The sequence below is a fragment of the Dermochelys coriacea genome, chromosome 2, assembly GCF_009764565.3.
Source record: "Dermochelys coriacea isolate rDerCor1 chromosome 2, rDerCor1.pri.v4, whole genome shotgun sequence".
NCBI lineage: Eukaryota > Metazoa > Chordata > Testudines > Dermochelyidae > Dermochelys > Dermochelys coriacea.
The window spans coordinates 233,540,237-233,555,965 of record NC_050069.1 but is presented as its reverse complement, the minus strand read 5'-3'; the positions used below and the strand labels follow the sequence as shown (position 1 = coordinate 233,555,965).

Here is a 15,729-nt window from a genome sequence, read left to right as displayed (position 1 = left end):
CCCGTTGCCAACTCTGTCCACATATCTGTTCAGGGGATACCATCATAGGGCCTAATCACATCAGCCACACTATCAGAGGCTCCTTCACCTGCGTATGTACCGATGTGATATATGCCATCATGTGCCAGCAATGCCCCTCTGTCCTGTACATTGGTCAAACTGGACAGTCTCTACGTAAAAGAATGAATGGACATAAATCAGACGTCAAGAATTATAACATTCAAAAACCAGTTGGAGAACACTTCAATCTCTCTGGTCACTCGATCACAGATCTTAGAGTGGCTATACTTCAACAAAAAAGCTTCAAAAACAGACTCCAAGGAGAGACTGCTGAATTGGAATTAATTTGCAAACTGGATACAATTAACTTAGGCTTGAATAGAGACTGGGAATGGATGAGTCATTACACAAAGTAAAACTATTTCCCCATGGTATTTCTCCCTCCCACCCCACCCCCCACTGTTCCTCTGATATTCTTGTTAACTGCTGGAATTAGCCTACCTTGCTTGTCACCATGAAAGGTTTTCCTCCTTTCCCCCCCCTGCTGCTGGTGATGGCTTATCTTAAGTGATCACTCTCCTTACAGTGTGTATGATAAACCCATTGTTTCATGTTCTCTGTGTGTGTGTATATAAATCTCTCCTCTGTTTTTTCCACCAAATGCATCCGATGAAGTGAGCTGTAGCTCACGAAAGCTTATGCTCTAATAAATTTGTTAGTCTCTAAGGTGCCACCGGTACTCCTTTTCTTTTTGCGAATACAGACTAACACGGCTGCTACTCTGAAACCTCAGCCTCCTGTGTATTTATACACACCCTCTCCCAGAACTCCACTTCATGGTGTGATGCTGCTGGTTTACAGTTTAAATCTCTTAGGAGCATGCAGCAGTTGTGAAGCCTATCAGACACAGACTTTGCTCGGTGTCTAACGTGATATTTTGTACTTAATCATATAAGGCACAGGAGAGTACAGAAGATTTAAACCAATAAACATTACATGCATATTTCTACCTGATTTTCCTCACCACTCCGGGACATTCTTTGGGCTGGGTCAGGCTTCAGTGCATGGTTCATGCTGCATTGCTTCTTTCTCCTGGACTAGAGGAAAATGGCCCCTGAGCAGAACCGCAATCACTCTCATTACAGTGTGTATGGTAACACCCATTGTTTCATGTTCTCTGTGTATATAAAATCTCCCCACTGTATTTTCCACTGCATGCATCCGATGAAGTGAGCTGTAGCTCATAAAAGCTTATGCTCAAATAAATTTGTTAGTCTCTAAGGTGCCACAAGTACTCCTTTTCTTCATCCCTTTTGAAACTTTCATTCCTCTGTGTCAGATGATGCCATTTCCAGCATCTCCACATAAGCACAAACGCCTTTGTTGCCAAGGTGACCTCCCCCTGCTAAACCGGTTCTTCTGGGTAGCGACCAGTTTTTAGTCTAGAGTGAATTTCTAGATTTCCTGTAGCTGAGTACTTAGTCAACTACCTTATAGTGTCAGCCCTGTATCTCTCTGTGTGGGGACTTCAGCCCAACATGGAAGCAAACAGGAAACAGAGAAGCCAAAAAAGCTCCACGTACAAGATGGAGTTTGTGGCCTGACACAGATCAAGTTCATATCACAATTCATAAATTGTACAGACATTCCCAAATCATCACAAGAGTCCACACGTTTTTTATTCAAACTTTCAGCAGCTTTTCATCAATAAAACACAGTATAGTGTTGTCACCTGTGGTTGGTAAAATCGCACTACCAAAAAAAGTGTGTGTATCTGTGGGAGGGAAGAGCGATGTTGGACAGAACCCAGTGGACATAGGAGGACAAAGGAAAGGGAAAGAAAGAAATTGGCAGATTTAAATTAATCTCTATGCTTGGCCAGGGTGTTGATGGAGTCAGCATAAACTAAGGGAACCTAGATCGGTACCCATTGCTAAAGGGTCACATATACCTAGATAAAATAAGCTTTTCTAGGTCTTTAGCCTATAAAAGAATGTAAATATACTATAATTAGGAATAAATTGGTTAAGCAGTGTTACTAAAATATTTCAACTTTGTTTCAGTACTTAGTTTTAGGTTGTTTTTTTTTTCATTAACAAAAATCAAACTGTCGTGTGCCCCCATAGTATCATTTTTCTCTACTGTCTCAGTGTAGCATCAAAGTTTTGCATTCTGTGTTTACACTTATACCACTACAGAGGCACAGCTACAGTGCTGCAGCTGCATTGCTGGAGCTCTTCAGTGTAGACAGTCACTACAGTGATAGAGCGGTTTCCCCATCTCTGTAGTTAATCCACCTCCCTGGGAGGTGGTAGCTTGGGTCAGTGGAAGAATTTTTCTGTCAACCTAGTGCTGTCTACATCTGGGGTCAAGTTGGCTTAATTATGTCACTCAGGGTGTGTGCTTTTCACACCCGGGGCAATGTAGCTGTGTTTAATGACCTGGCCTTAGTGATGTCCCTGATTTTGGTGCACATGTGTGGTCATGTTTCTCGAGGTCTTTCAAGCCTTCCTACTCACTGTTGTGCTTCCAGTTAGTCATGATGCTAATGAATATTTCTCTGCTGATTGTGTTAGGTTTATGTAGAATTCAACCTACACAAGGCTTGTTTTGTCACTTAAAACTCTTCTCTACTGATTTAGAGTTACCTACCTTTTGGAACATGAATCCCAATTTATGCTGCAGGTTTCTAATCGGGAGAGCAATCTACAGCTGCTACCAACTGCTAAGAGAAGTTGCACACACACACTCAATAAGGATATTGATTTAACTCTTGTAGTAATGCTTCTGTATCTCTTTAATGTGCAGCCCCTGTGTTTCCTGGAGCATATCAACAAAGTCAGTCCCAAGGGTATGGATACATGCACCAGACCAGTATGTCATCTATGAGGTCGATGCATTCACAGCCACATTCAGCAGGCTTGGTGAGTATTGAATTGAAAGAATCATTCCTTTCAGTGCACCCCCCTTTAGCTACTGGTAAATATCTTATAAATATAAATCCGCTGGTAACCTTTGCAATCCCAGAATTGGGAACCTTAGGAAATAATCATTCTTGTGGATTCCTTCATATTGTACTTATTTTCAAATTAATGAAATACTTCACATGGTCCTAACTGCAGGTAAAATATGCATAGGATTAGGTGATGCAGAAAAGTAGCAAGAGGTTTTTATCTCAAAAACTGAATGATGAGAATTTAGATATGTGCTCCAAAGAACAATGAAATTATCTACATTATTCATATACTTTAGAAAGAAGAAAATGTTGCGGTAGCACTTTTTCACACAATGAACTAAGTAATGAGGTTTCCATTTGCTGTTGTTTTTAATCTGTCTGACCAAATAGACACACAGAAATTTAAAGCTGGAGGGAATTTATAGTTCTAACAAGATCATGTTTGTGCTTTTTGCAGGTGAACCTTGTTTTTTAGTTGGTATAGCTAGCTATGGTAGTGGATGTCAGTGAGGACTTACAGAAGATTTCTGAAAATTGGGCTTGTGCATATTTGTTTGCTTCTTTGATTTCTTAAGATTTTTTTAAAATGACTAACGTTTTTAACATTTCTTACTGTGGTAGTGACTAGAGCTCCATTGTTTTTTAGCTTAAGACTATCAGAAATGTCAGCTTTGGTTTTCCCTTTTCTTTGCTGGCAGATCTACAGGATATTTCAGAGGATGTATGTTTGTTAGCTCTCCCACCTTAATTGAAGTCATGGGATGTTGACTCATTAATAAAGATTAGAGCTGGCCAGAAAATGGAATTTTAGTTCCATGAAAAAAAATTGAGTTTTCAGAAGTGTTTTCATCCCAAATCAGGAAAAAAAATGCTAAAAACGAAGACATTTTCACAGAACTAAAATGCAGCTATATTTTGTTTCAAAAACACCAAAACGTTCCCCCGGCAGAAACATTTTGGTATTTTCAAACCTCCGTGTTCTGCCCAGCTGCCTGTCCAGCAAGACAACTGAGCAGCCAACTAACAAGGGAGCTGGGCAGCCTGCCTGCCAGGCAGACAAACTGCTACCTAGGCAGCCCACCTAGAGGGCTGCAGAGGAAACGGGAACCTCAGGAAGCTGTGCAGCCTGCCTGTCTGCCCCGCAGGAAATTGGGGAACTGGAGATTCCAGGGAGCCTAGAAATCTGACAGCCCACCTGGCATGCTCCCAGGGCTGCCTGACTTTCTGGGTGACTGGCTCCCTAGCATCCTGATTAGTGGCCTGCCAAGCAGCCCAACTTAATTTCATAACTTTCACTTTCTTGGCACTTATTATATCAGCACTTCTCTCATTCTCCATTCATCGCAGCTGCTGTCTACACTAGAAATTTTAAGGAAATCTTCAACCATTGCACGAGCATTGTATAGGTCCAAAAGATGGGAATTCCATTGTTGACCATCTGCCAGTGTTTCCAACATCATGTTCTCTTGAACTGCTTAGAGCAACTGTAACTGACATGGGCCCCACCCTAGCAAAGCTGATGGAACTACTAACATGCTTAAAGTTAAGCAAGTGCTTAAGTGATTTGCTACATGGAGTCATGGTGCTGAAAACTGCTGGAGCTGGCAAGTCACCTACACTAAGGCTCTCAGTATTGCTAACAGCTGGGCCGCTGTGCTAGTTAGCAATGATGGAATGGTTTAACATTCTCACAAGGTTCAGATCAGAAAGCACGAGGCTCCATTTGGCTGTTTGAAAAGGGGAGATCATTACAAACAGTGGAGATCATTCCAAAGCCTTAAGGTAATTGCAAGGTTGTTGGAAAGCAAACTCCATAATCCCAGTTGGTTTTCCTTTATAGTTCTATGTGCAAAGCACTGTTGCAGCTGCCATGGGTGACAACAGGAGAAAATGGAGAGCAGTCTTAAACTGATGGTTGAATACATATATCAGACCACATCTGGCCTGTAAACTGGGAATATTACAACTGTGCTTCAGCCCTTATATGCAGATAACTCTCATTGCTATCAGTGGGTGTTTTGTGTATACGACTGCAAATTCATGCCTTTGATGGGATGCCAGATAAAGGAGTCAAGTTTGACCCACTTTACAACCGCCCCCACATAACCCCTTTCTTATGCTCTACTGTGCTTTCAATATCTGTTTAACTTACTCTTGATTAGAGGAATAATTCACTTAAATGCATTTTTAAAATCCCCTATTTGAGTCATTTAAACTACACTCTAAAGCGATAATTAGGTACTAAATGCTAACAGAATTATTACAGAATTTTTTTCCTGACAGCCATTTACCACCTAATTAGGTCTTAAAGCCATAAATTTGGGTATCTCAAATAAGAGATAGGGGCCCTAATAAATTTTTAAAAAATATGGAGTTATCAGCTTGTCTTTACAACTTTGCAGCTCTGTGATGCTATCAAGCTGGTTAAAAGGAATCACACACCAAAGAATTAAAATACATGTCAAATGGTTGATTCCTTTATGAGGTCTCTGCTCATGGCACATGTTAAATGGATTAAATGCTGGCTAATTGATTGGTCTCAAAATGTAACTGTAAACAGGGAATTGTCATTGAGCAAGTCTGTTTTCAATGGGGGTCCCGCAAAGATCCGCTCTTTTGCCCTATGCTATTTAACAATGATCTGGAAAAAAAACCAAAATCATCAACCATCTTTAAAAAAGGGAAGAAGGAGGATCCTGGGAACTACAGGCCGGTCAGCCTCACCTCAGTCCCTGGAAAAATCATGGAGCAGGTCCTCAAAGAATCAATCCTGAAGCACTTAGAGGAGAGGAAAGTGATCAGGAACAGTCAGCATGGATTCACCAAGGGAAGGTCATGCCTGACTAATCTAATCGCCTTTTATGATGAGATTACTGGTTCTGTGAATGAAGGGAAAGCAGTGGATGTATTGTTTCTTGACTTTAGCAAAGCTTTTGACACGGTCTCCCACAGCATTCTTGTCAGCAAGTTAAGGAAGTATGGGCTGGATGAATGCACTATAAGGTGGGTAGAAAGCTGGCTAGATTGTCGGGCTCAACGGGTAGTGATCAATGGCTCCATGTCTAGTTGGCAGCCGGTGTCAAGTGGAGTGCCCCAGGGGTCGGTCCTGGGGCCCGTTTTGTTCAATATCTTCATAAATGATCTGGAGGATGGTGTGGATTGCACTCTCAGCAAATTTGCGGATGATACTAAACTGGGAGGAGTGGTAGATACGCTGGAGGGGAGGGATAGGATACAGAAGGACCTAGACAAATTGGAAGATTGGGCCAAAAGAAATCTAATGAGGTTCAATAAGGATAAGTGCAGGGTCCTGCACTTAGGATGGAAGAATCCAATGCACCGCTACAGACTAGGGACCGAATGGCTCGGCAGCAGTTCTGCGGAAAAGGACCTAGGGGTGACAGTGGACGAGAAGCTGGATATGAGTCAGCAGTGTGCCCTTGTTGCCAAGAAGGCCAATGGCATTTTGGGATGTATAAGTAGGGGCATAGCGAGCAGATCGAGGGACGTGATCGTTCCCCTCTATTCGACACTGGTGAGGCCTCATCTGGAGTACTGTGTCCAGTTTTGGGCCCCACACTACAAGAAGGATGTGGATAAATTGGAAAGAGTACAGCGAAGGGCAACAAAAATGATTAGGGGTCTAGAGCACATGACTTATGAGGAGAGGCTGAGGGAGCTGGGATTGTTTAGTCTGCAGAAGAGAAGAATGAGGGGGGATTTGATAGCTGCTTTCAACTACCTGAAAGGGGGTTTCAAAGAGGATGGCTCTAGACTGTTCTCAATGGTAGCAGATGACAGAACGAGGAGTAATGGTCTCAAGTTGCAATGGGGGAGGTTTAGATTGGATATTAGGAAAAACTTTTTCACTAAGAGGGTGGTGAAACACTGGAATGCGTTACCTAGGGAGGTGGTAGAATCTCCTTCCTTAGAGGTTTTTAAGGTCAGGCTTGACAAAGCCCTGGCTAGGATGATTTAACTGGGACTTGGTCCTGCTTTGAGCAGGGGGTTGGACTAGATGACCTTCTGGGGTCCCTTCCAACCCTGATATTCTATGATTCTATGATTCTATAGATAAAGTTTGCAGCTGACACAAAAATTGGGGGAGTAGGAAATGAGGAAGAGGGCAGCTCACTGATTCAGATCAATCTGGATTGCTTGGTAAAGTGGATGCAAGCAAACAATATGCGTTTTAATATAGCTAAATGTAAATGTACACATCAGGAAAAAAACATTTAGGTGATACTTAAAGGAAAGGAGGACTCTATTCTGGGAAGCAGAGTCACTTAAAAAGATTTGGGGTCATGGTGGATGGTGGATTTGGGGGTCATGGTCTGAGTTACCACAAAAAATTCTTTCCTGGGTGTCTGGCTGGTAAGTCTTGCCCACATGCTCAGGGTTCAACTGATCGCCATATTTGGGGCCAGGAAGGAATTTTCCTCCAGGACAGATTGGCAGAGGCCCTGGGGTTTTTTCGCCTTCCTCTGCAGCATGGGGCATGGGTCACTTGCTGGAAGATTCTCTGCACCTTGAAGTCTTTAAACCACGATTTGAGGACCTCAATAGCTCAGACATAGGTTAGGGGATTGATACAGGAGTGGGTGGGTGAGATTCTGTGGTCTGCATTGTGCAGGATCAGACTAGATGATCATAATGGTCCCTTCTGACCTTACAGTCTATGATTCTATGGATAATCAGCTCAACATGAAGAAAAGGAGTACTTGTGGCACCTTAGAGACTAACAAATTTATTAGAGCATAAGCTTTCGTGAGCTACAGCTCACTTCATCGGATGCGAGCTGTAGCTCACGAAAGCTTATGCTCTAATAAATTTGTTAGTCTCTAAGGTGCCACAAGTACTCCTTTTCTTTTTGCGAATACAGACTAACACGGCTGCTACTCTGAAACCAGCTCAACATGAACTCCCATTGTGATGCTGTGGCCAAAAGAGCTAATGTGATCCTTGCATGCATAAACCAGGGAATCTCGAGTAGGAATAGGAAGGTTATTTTAACTCTGTATTTGATACTGGGTTGACCACTGCTGGAATACTGTGTCCCGTTCTGGTTTCCACATTTCAAAAAGGATATTGATAAATTGGATAGGGTTCAGAGGAAAGCCACAAGAATGATTAAAGGATTAGAAAACATGTCTTACATTGAAAGACTCAAAGAGCTCAATCTATTTAGCTTAACAAAGAGAAGGTTAATAGGTGACTTGATTACAGTCTATAGGTACCTATATGGGGAGCAAGTATTCAATAATGGGCTCTTCAGTCTAGCAGAGAAAGGTATAACATTGCTACCCAGTATTTAACCCATGAGTTAGTTTTCTGCTGCACAATGCGTTCTCCCCTACTCTGGCATTCACAGCTCTTCTACAGATAATCCATTTAGAAGGCAAAGGAGAAGTGCAGGACCACTAAATCTGTTTCTAGCATGGAAGCAGGAATAAGGAAACACACCTTACTGTAAGTCTATGATATATGACCCACTTAGGTATTTCCTGCTGGTGGAACTTCCATTTGAGCTGAACTTAAATTTTCATTTTTTAAAAAATGTTAATTATTTAGACCATGTGAACATGAAGCAGTCTAGTGTTATCTTCCTGAGTTGGTAGGCAGACAGCTTGACAATATCCCCTTGATAGATCTTATTGGGTGTTCACTCCAAAAGCCAACATACTGGCCAACATTAACTGTTTTTTTTTACCTTTGATCATATCAGCAGAAACATCTAGCTAACTTTGTTGGATATAGTGAAAAATGGAAAAGAGCTCTTAGGTGAATGGGATACTATTTGTGATTCCTGAGCTGCTCTTGGTTTCTGCCAAGAAGCTAGGAAGGAAAAGGAAAGTAGAGAACTCGTATGACTTTTTTAAATTAGCAGAACCTGCAGTTTCAGTAGCATTTGGGGAAATTTGGGAAAGGTTCATTTTCCAGCTAAAGTGTAACAATCATCTTGCCCATCAAGGCTTAGTGGGAATCCATTCTCTATGAGTCTAAAGCCACTTTTTAATCTTTGATAGCTGACAATAGTACCAATATATGTATATGAAATAAATATTAAACTTAGGAAGGGAATGCAGTTGACACAGGAGTAGAAGCACTGTGACATTTAGTTAAAAAGATTAGTTTGCACTTTATTTATTTGGATTTACATTAAAAAGAGCCTATTGGTAACTGTGGATGCCTTTGCCAGCTATTAAAAATATAACTTCAACCCTAATCCCAGCCTTAACCCTAGTATAAACAAGTGTAAACCCAGCTATCCATAAACATTCATGTGAGCAAAATTTTGTTCACTAAAGATAAAAGAATCACAAATACTTAGTATTTGTGTATGAATACTCATGTAAATTTTACGTGTACATGAATAGTGGTACAAATATGTACTCACATGATCATTCCCACCACAAATATTTACCCAGTCATCGTGAAATCTTATCTTTACTAGGAACAAAAAGATGTGTTCTTAACTCACGTTGGCTAACTTGAGGTGGGATCGTAGTAAAGGTTTGTAGTGTTCATGTGAGGTGGCAGGTCGAATTAGTTAACGTGAGTAAGAACACGTCTTTTCTCTTAGTGAAGACACAGCCTGTTTGGGCTCATCCAAGCAGTGACAAAAACAGTACCATGTGGTTTAGATGGCCAGTCATGCAGCAGGGATAATTAACTATGGGTAGTGAATACATAAGGCATCAGAGCGAAATGTTGCATGGTGTATGTAATGCATATGTTCATAAAAATCAGTCTCATGACTGAATTTGCTGAATAAATTATTTGACACAAATAGTCCATCCAGTTCTATTCAGCATATATCTCTTAGATATTATAGACTGCACTCTCTCTGCATGTGGGTTTGAATTCTATATTTCAGCTTACTAAAGATAATGCTGTGTGTATATGTACGAGGCAGAGAAGCAATGTCTGTCAGTGGTGGATTCTTCATGGCCCTGTTTCTTTTCCTTCAACAGAGAACATACAGAGCTATGTATGACTACAGTGCTCAAGATGAAGATGAAGTTTCCTTCAGGGATGGGGACTATATCATCAATGTGCAACCAATTGATGATGGCTGGATGTATGGTACTGTTCAGAGAACTGGGAAAACAGGAATGCTTCCAGCAAATTACATTGAGTATGTTAACTAATTTTTGTCCGTAGTCCTTTGAGCTTTATTCTGATTTATTCAAAACTTAACCTTTTGAAACAAAATACTCAGAAGAAACCTTTAAGACCCCATGTTCATTACTTTATCACGAATATAACAATCTGATGTAAGAGTCACAATCTGACACACATATCCAAACAGTATTGCTTATAATAATACTTTGTAAGAACAAAAGACATATGTGGAAGCCCGGTGCTGCCTATTATGTAAAGGTTTCCATCCATTAGCTATAAAGGAGAAATGTCTTTTTCTTAGATTCTCATTTCAACGTAACCATAACATGGATTCTTTTCTTATGCCACTTTAAAATCACAAGAGGCTAATACTTTCAATTTAGTAACACATTCTAATCATTTTTAAAGCTGTTTAACATAGAGCATTTAATGCCCCAATAAAAATGATGACTGGATAATTCAACCTTTTAAGTAACAGCAGATAATGTGCTGGTAAAAATCCTACTGCCCAGCAGCCTTATAAGAAACAAAAAGTCTGTCTCTTGACAGTGAAAGTTCCCAACTCTCATTTGCCCACACAACCGCACTCGTTCCTGGGTCTTACATTGGCTCTCCTTCATGACTGTGCCCTTACCTCTTGTCAGTTTTACTTGCTTCCCAATCTATCAGTTTTGATTGTGCCTTGATTCATGGCAAATCTATGTTTTCCACAACATATTTCCCTCTGGCACTGTTCAGAGTGCAGAGCCAAATTGCCACCTCTTCTATTTCCCTTAAATAATACTTGAGAGACCAGGTGGGTGAGGTAGTATGTTTCCATGGATCAACTTCTGTTGGTGAGAGAGACAAACTTTTGAGCTTACACAGAGCTCTTCTTCAAGCTCAAAAGTTTTTTCTCTCTGACAAACAGAAGCTGGTCCAATGAGAGATATTACCTCACCCACCTTGTCTCTCTAATATCCTGGGACTGACATGGCTACAGCAACACTGCATACATTAAATAATACTTAACATTTAGATATCAATGTCCATCTTCAAAGCACTGTACAAACAATTTCCATTACATCCTTTATCCTTAACTATCCTGCTGTAAATAGCCAGTCTTAGGGCCATGTACTATGTGGCCTCATGAAGCTTATAGCTACATCCTTCATTCTTCCCACAAGTGACTTGCTTAATGTCTGCTTTGGTGATAAAACCCACATGTACCCACCCCTGCTGCAAGGGAGTCCTGCACCTGTGTAGAAAAGTTGAGAGCTCTGATTTTATGATACGTTACAGTTCAACGGCCTATTGCTTGAGTTCTTTCCAAAACACTGGCTCTAGTTGTGACATCACTTGGTTGCCCAAAAATGGGTTATATGTTCACCGAATGATTAAAGAAGGACAAACATCATTGACTGCTATTGAGTTTATTTTTTTCTCATAGCTTCCACCAAAGCAAAAACTAAACAAACAAAAATCCTGCCACTCTCATTCCAGCTTCCTCCCCAAAACCAAAAAGAGGAAAAGCTGGTGAATATTATGAGGCAGTTAGCAAAAGGAAAGCTTATAGACTATGTTTTAGCTCCTAAGATTGATCTTTAGATCCAAGCAAGTTCTTTATTCCTACATAAAAAGTACTTTGATACCAGGATTCAGTACCAAATATGGAAATATTATTGTCCCAAATTGTTTATGCAAAAGATTCCATTTTGGCTTTCTAATACTTCTCTTCCACCTTAAGCTCCATTCAAAGTAAGATGAAAAAGGAAAACTAAAGTGATTATATTCTCTTTCAACTTTGGATCAGCTAAGCCAATAGCAGGAAACAGTATAAACATTACAGGCCTGATCATTTTGTTACTCACAAAATGCCAGGTATTTTATTTCTGTTGTCCATTGGCTTGTGGTCAAGACTGAAGGATCCAAGTGTGATCCTAATCATTGGGGCACAACAGCTAGTCGCAATATTACCTGGCCCTGATCCTGCTCATTGAACTCTATGTGGATACAGTATTCCTCCCTTGCCGTTCTCTTACAGGATCAGGTCCTAAGTCAGAGGGAGCACAAAATCATGTAAAGTGTCACGGACGAGTTGGTGCGTGTGTGTGTGTGTTTAAGGAACAAAATGTTTTTTTCTGTACTCAGATGTGAATTAAAGATGGTAGCCATTTAGTAGCCATCCAGAGTTTTGAGACTGCACTGGCCTTCCTGTATGTTTTAGTTTTTAAAAATTGAATTAAATTTATGCTGTGTTTATAGAGAATTTCTATTTCTGATTTCAATAAGTCAGCCTGCCTATATTATTTCATTTAACAATAATGAAGGAAGGCAATAAGTATTCATTATATTAACAGCAACCCACCAGTGCAAGACACCTGCCAATTCTGCTTTGCACACATGTAAAAGGCAGCAAGCTTCTTCACTTCCATTGTATTGATAGTAAGGAAGAAAATGCCATGCTGCAAGACAGAGAACAGTACATTTCTAGGATTGTGGTTTTTTAAAAAAAAAGAGTAGTCCATAAATATTGAAAAGTAAGTAGGACAAGTGTATTTTCTTGTCAGACAAAGAAATTCATGGGTGAAGCTCCCCAGCAGAAATTAACTTCAGAGAGTGGTTAGAAGCAAGAAAAATGACTCTGTAAATGTGAAACCTTGATCTTCCATATTAGGCACCACTGTTATAACTACACTGTGGTTTTAAAATTCTGCAGAAACCTTGGGAGTTTTTTACATGGAGCAGCTGCAGCAACAGGCCCTTATTCTTTATTGGTGTCTTCCATGTCAAATTTGCTAGCTTGGCAAGTCAAACAGCTTCATTTAAATTCCGGACACTTTAAACTCAGCCTAAATGTGATCTGAAAAGCAGTCTATGTCTATATCAGTCATCATCACCAGCCATCAGCAACAGGGGGAAGAATTACAATTTATAATGGTTGAAAAATTTTTCTGTTGATGTCTGAGGCAGAACTGGATATCATTTGCTGCTGTGGACTTGTACTAGCTCCAAAGTGCTGACAATGGCAAAAATAAGTTGTCAGTATGCTAAAGAGATATGAATCAGAAGAAACATAGGGAGCACATATGTATAGCATCAAGTTGCCATTTTTAGTATCTTTGAAAACAGACAAACAAACCCTTAACCACGCTAGCATTCTTCTCAGCTTGGGAGAGGGATATCTAGCACTATGTATGGTAACAAGCTAAATCAGGAAATAAGCATTTTATCAGGTTAGACTATGATATGCTAAACAATGGAAATAAAACTACCTTTATGAATCTGAATATCCTATAGCCTGGCAAAGCACCAAGGCAATTTTCAAAATAAAAAACGGTCAAGAAAACAAAAGAGTATGTGAATCCTGTTTCTCTTGAGAATGGTATATCAGCATAATTGATGTACTCAGTTTAAAATGATTCATTTGTGTAGTAAATTTTTTGTACTGCATGCTTTTAGTAATTTTTGTTCATTTGGAATGGTTTTCTGGTTTTTGATATCTGGGAAAATGAATTCTAATTATAGAGCACTGTTAGCGGTGGTACCCAATATACAAAGAGATTAGGGCCTGGATATCAAAATGTTTTATGAGAGCTACAATTTGTAATCCACAGATCTTCAGTTCAACCACCACAATTTGTAAGTACAATTCTTACAAGGACTTTGTGAGGCCCTGCTGATATACTGTGGAGTGTTGGGAGAAGTAAATGCCAAATACCGCTTTTTCCACCTTTTAAATTGTCTGACAAGCAAGGAAGATAAAACCTAGTTCTTTTATTTTACCACAGTGTATCACCCTTACTCCATACATTGCACATGTGAACAGCATCTGACTGGGGAGGGAAATGTTGTCTTCTGGACACAATCATCTCAGAATTCCATAATTCAACTTGGAGTTCACTCATCCCCATTCAAGTGTTAGAAAAATAACAGCACTGTAATGTGCTATTATTCTTCAAGAACACAAGTATAAATATAATACAATATATAAGATAGTAATACATGGCATCTTGCTGTTCATTATACATACATCCCCATTTAGCCTTTTTCTAAACAAAGCTACGATTATGAATACTACAGTTGTAAAGTTCCATTATAGCACATTCATATTTAATATTGAAATGCGGCTCTCGTGACCACACTCACTACCACACACCAGTTAAGCAAGGTTAGGGCTCAACAGTGAATCACTTTAATGGATTATATTCTTGATATGTGTGTCTTTCCTAAAAGTTCCCTGGGGATTTGGAAGGCCTCTACTGCTTGGCCAAGAAGTTAATTTTAGTTTTTATTGTACGGTGATGGTACATCACCTTTCCTTATAAAACAACTACAAACACAGAAGTGTTGGGCAGAATGTGATATAAAGAATAAAATCTGCTCGATTTGAACTATTTTGAATAACATTCTTTATGAAATATGGTATAAGATGTAGTTAGTAAATATTTAAATACCACACAGAAACAAGCTAAAGATGCTTTCTAAACATAGATCTACATACAACTACATACACTCTAGTGCTTTGTGCTGGCAAGAGCAAACTGCTGGTGAGTTGAAAGGATAAAACATTCTACCGTGCTTTAGCAAACATTCTCCAATCTTTATACCATAGAAACCACACCTCAAAGCTCATCATCCCTCTGAAAGAAAATGTGGAGCTATATTTCTTTCTTTAATTGCCTGCACCACTACAATATATTCAAATGAATTTCATATGCTTTTGTGTCTGATATATAGCATTTGCATATTGTATCTAAGTTGTAATCCAATTGCTGTTGAAACATTTTTATTTTATTTTAGGAGGAAAATAAGTTATATACTGTAGCATTACAATCATAGCTAGTTCAATATTACAAGTTGCTAAACCATCAGAAAGCAGCACTGACTGTATTAACGTTGATTAGCATGATGTGGAAACTCTCTCAGATGTTGGTTTTTGCAGTGTGATATAAAAAGCAAAAATGAACCGCTGCACAATTTAGCTTATATTTGCTTAAAAGTGTGTAGAGTTCTAGTTACTTTGCAAAACTGTATGTTTTTTGGGAGTATACGGTTATGAAGGAAACACTTGCTTTTTTCAAAGGATGGGGATTATTACTGGATCATATGATGTGTCAACATAATTTGGCTTTTGTTATGCAAAAAGTTAACACCAGTTATTAAAATATATTTTAGTAGAAATGCTTTAATTCCTGTTTTTTCCTCTGCACTGTGAATCTTTAAGCCTGGGTGGACTAGAGCAACATTCATGCTGCCCAAAATATTAACCTATGCAAACTAGTTCACATTTTATTTGATGTCACAGTGGATGTAACATTACAGAATTTATTCTGCATAACATACAACGGCATTGAAATAAAATATTAAACCTAGGATTATGTATGTATTATATTCATAAAAAAGACATCAAAACTACCATACCCATTGATATAGGTTACACACATTAATTGTTTATTACTTCAACCAAGGATGCTTTGTATTTTCAAACATGAATGAAGAATATAGCCAGACTTGGCTCAAGTTTGGTCACTAAATGTGTTTTCCTAAAAATGCATTTTGTTTCATGCACTCTTCAGGAGGTTAATATGCTTTCTTCAGGTTGCATTTGGAATCCATCAACATAACATTAATTTCACATTTCATCACCCTTGATTTACTTAAATAAA

At 39.3% G+C, this 15,729-nt stretch overlaps 1 protein-coding gene across 9 annotated transcripts in view; it reads left to right on the top strand.

The window, feature by feature from the left end:
- The window catches only part of NEBL (nebulette), a 406,325-nt gene extending 390,889 nt beyond the window's left edge, over positions 1-15,436 (top strand). For all 9 annotated transcript variants that reach the window (XM_038392532.2, XM_038392531.1, XM_043509413.1 and 6 more), the window contains 2 exons: positions 2,809-2,924; positions 9,931-15,436. In XM_038392532.2, the coding sequence (XP_038248460.1) occupies positions 2,809-2,924; positions 9,931-10,107 (293 nt within the window). In that variant the 3' untranslated portion in view covers positions 10,108-15,436. The remainder of the gene's footprint in view (positions 1-2,808; positions 2,925-9,930) is intronic.
- Positions 15,437-15,729: the final 293 nt, after the last annotated feature.